Consider the following 2,032-nt stretch of genomic DNA (forward strand, 5'->3'; position numbering starts at 1 on the left):
AAAGAGGTTTCATTCTCACTTGGTGTGATTTTGACTAGTCATCGCCAACGTGGAAATCTTCTTCCTTCCCATTGTAACCCAGCTGGGTATTTTTTTCGAGCAGTTGGCGTGTGTCGAGCAACAAGAGAAGAAGATAGGTGTGGGGCTTGTGTGGCTAGCGGCAGGGCACAGACAGGGTGCAGGAGGCCAGGGAGCTGCTATATGGCGAGCCTTGTGGGACGAGCTTTTAGCACGACATGAGTCTCACTAGATTAAGCTAGCTAGGTTTACAAGATCCGCTCCTTACAAGCACATCAGTGCCGAATCTGAGAGGGGGAAGGGACGAGAGGAACTAGGGTTCTAAGATAAGAGGTTGCCGCCGCCGTGCCGTGCCTTGATCTATCTTCGATCCCCTCTCCAGTGTGGGGATCCCCACCTTATACTACCCCATATATATACCTATATTTTTGTTCCAATATATAAATCCAAGCAAACAACCAATTGCTATTCAACTGTCTAGAAAGGTATAAGTTAAGCAAGAGTTATCATCCTTTCTATAAGAGCATGTTTTTTTCGCAATGCTCTAACATATATAACTGAAGCAAATGAACATTTTTATAAATACCACAACTCAAAAGATATAAGTGAAATGCATAGAGCATTCTATAAATTCATGAATGATGTGTGTCTCTCCCTATGAAATGTGATTAGGATATGATGATTGTAAAATACCAACAAGCAAAGCAAACAAAAATGCAAACAACGCTCCAAGAATAACACATATCATGTGAACAAATAAAAATTAGAGGCTTGAGACTTGTTGAACATTTGTTTGGGATGCCTTGGCATCGCCAAGCTTAGGCTTTTGCCTCTTTTTATTTGTCTCATATATCAATATCTCCCTTAGATCTTAAAAACTTCATCCACACAAAACTTCATAAAGCTTTTATTAAAGGGTTACTAAATATATGAACAAATTAACTTCATGTACTGCCAAGACAAGTTTGTATATCCTTTTGCAAATACATGAATCATGCATTTAGATACCATAACGGGATACACTGATCATTGATCAATCACGAGCTTATCAAGCATGCATGCACGAGCCAGGGAGCCCATGCAAACACCTGACATATAGTACCTGAACTGGAACATAGAAAATGCATGTATGGTGCGTACGTATGACATGCAAACTAGTTACGAATACAACGATTATGCATGTATAATATTCATCGATTGTTGGATGGATCAGATGTGGCATGTGAAGTCGGAGGGGCACTTCTTGACGCACTGGTTGAGGAGGAGGACGAGGTCGATGGGGACGTTGAGCTTGATGCCAAGGATGTTGGCCTTGATGGCGGTGCAGAGGCACACGACGGCGTCGAGGTCGGCGAGCCCGCCCAGGAGCGGGCAGCACTCCTCGTTCGCCGGCACGCCGATCTTGAGCTTCAGCAGGTTCAGCATGTTGGCGCACTCGCCCAACTTCAGCTTGTTGATTGATAAGCTGCCCCCACCGGTCGACGGCACGGGCGGTGGGAGAATCGGCGGGGTAGGGACGACCGGTGGGCAGTAGGGCTTGCAGCCATGCGCGGCGCCAAGGAGGACGAGGTTCAGGGCGAGGAAGAGGGCGAGCTTGGAGGGCGCCATTGCTACTGATCGATCTTACTGGTCTGTGGCTAAGCTTGTAGGCTTTGCTAGCTTGGGATGGTTTTCTTGGGTTGTTTGAGGTGGTATTTATAGGCCGGCTATAGTGTGCAAGTGCATGCATGTCATTATCAGTCGAGCTAATTAGTTTGACTCTTGCGGTAGTAATTGCAAAACTTATTGTACTGGCATGTTACGTGTGTAACATCCACCATTGGAGTTTAATCTGTTCGCTAATGAACAAAAACCTGAGAGCTGCGCCAGGAGACTTTCCTTTAGTTTCCAAGAAGAGTACTCCTATATGCATGTTGTCTGCTGTGCCCATATAAAGATTTGATGGGTTCACTACCAGAATAACTGGCGATGCCGACGGCCGAACCTATGCCGACGGCCCCCGTCGGCATAGATT

General features: G+C 45.8%; 1 protein-coding gene across 1 annotated transcript; it reads right to left on the reverse strand.

Moving 5' to 3' along the window:
* Nucleotides 1-967: 967 nt before the first annotated feature.
* LOC109765227 (cortical cell-delineating protein-like) lies at nt 968-1,740 on the reverse strand. The gene has a single exon (XM_020324008.4). The coding sequence runs from the start codon at nt 1,624-1,626 to the stop codon at nt 1,228-1,230; it is 399 nt and encodes a 132-aa protein (XP_020179597.1). The 5' UTR covers nt 1,627-1,740; the 3' UTR covers nt 968-1,227.
* Between the last annotated feature and the right edge of the window lie 292 nt (nt 1,741-2,032).

This window comes from Aegilops tauschii, chromosome 7 (genome assembly GCF_002575655.3).
Source record: "Aegilops tauschii subsp. strangulata cultivar AL8/78 chromosome 7, Aet v6.0, whole genome shotgun sequence".
Classification (NCBI taxonomy): domain Eukaryota; kingdom Viridiplantae; phylum Streptophyta; class Magnoliopsida; order Poales; family Poaceae; genus Aegilops; species Aegilops tauschii.

Bases quoted from the DNA above. Each gene is read 5' to 3' on its own strand.
- LOC109765227 (XM_020324008.4), bottom strand. From the start codon at position 1,626: ATGGCGCCCTCCAAGCTCGCCCTCTTCCTCGCCCTGAACCTCGTCCTC.